Genomic DNA, 2,427 nt, shown 5'->3' with positions numbered 1-2,427 from the left:
TTGTTTTATGTTTTTATGTGTATGTTGTGGAGTGTCTTGATATGTTTTTGTGCTTGTTGACTTGGAGAGGCCGAAGACAAATTTCCACTACGGTGGACAATAAAGTCCTTCTATTCTATTCTATAATTGTTCAAGGAACATACGATTTTATTAAACTATGAATAAATTGTATCAATAACGAGTAAGAGCTGAGTAAAGTCATAAAGTCAAAGGACAGAGAGAAGTGAATGAATGATCTTTGTCCTACATATCTACGCGGTAACTTGAAGAGGAGCAGCTGAACCAATCAGAGGAGGGGGGCCACACAGTCGTATTTGCATACAGCCTTGTATAAGTAGAGCGGCTCCCTCCTCGTCACTTTCATCTGACTCTGTCTAGTCAACAGGATGCCTGAACCAGCAAAGTCCGCGCCCAAGAAGGGCTCCAAGAAAGCCGTCACCAAGGCCGCCGGTAAGGGCGGCAAGAAGAGGAGAAAGACCAGGAGGGAGAGCTACGCCATCTACGTCTACAAGGTGCTCAAGCAGGTCCACCCCGACACCGGCATCTCCTCCAAAGCCATGAGCATCATGAACTCGTTCGTCTCAGACATCTTCGAGCGCATCGCCGCCGAGGCCTCTCGTCTGGCTCACTACAACAAGCGCTCCACCATCACCTCCAGGGAGATCCAGACCGCCGTGCGCCTCCTGCTGCCCGGGGAGCTGGCCAAGCACGCCGTGTCTGAGGGCACCAAGGCCGTCACCAAGTACACCAGCTCCAAGTAAACAGCTCAGCTGCTGCGACACCAACACAAAGGCTCTTTTCAGAGCCACACACTCAGTCTGCAGAGCTAACTCCTCATCTACACACTGGAACAACACAAGTACAGATGTTCACTAGTTTTTTTTTTGTTTTATTTAAAGTCAAAACATTTTAGTTATTAGTTGACCAGGAAATTAAGGTGAAGGAAAAAGATAAAAAATAAGGAAATAATTAATATGGTATCAAACTCATCATTTACATACACTGATACTGGAGAAACATGTAACTGTTAGTTACTGTTGTATTTAATGACAGTCATGTCATGTCATAACATGACAGGTAGCCTACATGTACAAAAGGTCGTCCCTCTGAGCATTATTCCTTTAAGTTTGTTGATAATTGTTGTGCATGTGAATTCTTACACTGCTGAGGTCCTTGAACGCACCACATGTATTGATCACCTCAGAGCAGACCAAAGACGGTTTGGAGCAGACATCGGCTGAACATTCTCTACAGTGTGTGCGTCCATTGAGCCGTGAGTTATGTTGTTTTATACCATGGTCTGGGTGAATCCTCGATTTTGATTGGCTGCTGGGTGTCCATTAAAAAGTGATAATGGACACCCATAAAGATGTTCCGGTAAAATAGCCTGATTACGTATGTTACACTATGTTGATATTTCTGTTCTATTCATGAGTCAACTGATGACTGCAGTAGTTTTTGCCATCAGATTTCATTATGTGATAAACACTTAGCCACTAATGAGTGTCAAACAATTAGCCGCTAACTAGCAATAGCCTGAGTGCCTTATGCTAGGCTCTGTCTACACTAAGCAGATGCCTTTGAAAAACGTAACTTGAACAAATGATTTGTAACGTTAACTTAAATTAAATTGGCAGGTTGCGATATATCTTAGGTGTAGGCTATTTCAAAATGTGAATTATTTAATGCGACTCAATAGACATGGTTTTGTTTTTGATAATGTAATAAATACAATTAAAGTTAATTATGATTAGTCTATTGTTACCTTTGTCATTATTTTCCACATAGGGCCAGGTGGGTTTGGGTAGCTTCTTTGGTCATCATTTAAAAACGGCATTTTACTTGTGTGACAAATGTGCAGAAAAAACAAGTCAGGAAGGGGGCAAATACTTACTTATTTATTTATTTTTTACAGCACTGTAAATGTCTTTTTATTCCTTTATTTTAGTGTGAGGTACAGCTGTGAATGATCAACATGGAGGGGAGAGGAGACTGAGCATGAATGAGCATGAGAACAGAGCAGTGACTGACCTGATACACTGGAAAATATAGGATGTGACTTCTTTGCAATTCCACACACTGAAAGGTTAATATTAAGCTGTTAAAAAAATAGCAGTGTGTGCATTGTTCTTTACAAACTGAAACATTTACTGTATGGAAAAATGTTTGAAGATTTGCTGAACTAATATTTAGTTGTATAACCTCTGTTTCTGAGAACTGCATCACATCTGTGTTGCATGGAGTCAAGCATCCTGTGAACAGGTATTCCAGCCTAGGACAATTGGACTACATTCCACAATTCCTCTGCATGCCTCAGAAACAGCATTTCTGATGTCACCCCACACATTTTCTATTAGATTAAGGTCTGGGGATTGTGTTGGCTTTTTACAAAAATGCTTTATTTAATAATTTTACATGAATACAAGA

General features: G+C 40.8%; 1 protein-coding gene across 1 annotated transcript; it reads left to right on the top strand.

Moving 5' to 3' along the window:
* Positions 1 to 376: 376 nt before the first annotated feature.
* On the top strand, positions 377 to 810 carry LOC146960528 (histone H2B 1/2-like). The gene has a single exon (XM_085772295.1). The coding sequence runs from the start codon at positions 387 to 389 to the stop codon at positions 759 to 761; it is 375 nt and encodes a 124-aa protein (XP_085628421.1). The 5' UTR covers positions 377 to 386; the 3' UTR covers positions 762 to 810.
* The last annotated feature ends 1,617 nt before the right edge of the window (positions 811 to 2,427 follow it).

Source organism: Trachurus japonicus, unplaced genomic scaffold, assembly GCF_045865225.1.
Source record: "Trachurus japonicus isolate A0001 unplaced genomic scaffold, Traja_1.0 AP030253.1".
Classification (NCBI taxonomy): domain Eukaryota; kingdom Metazoa; phylum Chordata; class Actinopteri; order Carangiformes; family Carangidae; genus Trachurus; species Trachurus japonicus.
This window is presented reverse-complemented; position numbering and strand designations above follow the sequence as displayed.

Coding starts and splice junctions, on each gene's coding strand:
- LOC146960528 (XM_085772295.1), top strand. CDS start 387: ATGCCTGAACCAGCAAAGTCCGCGCCCAAGAAGGGCTCCAAGAAAGCC.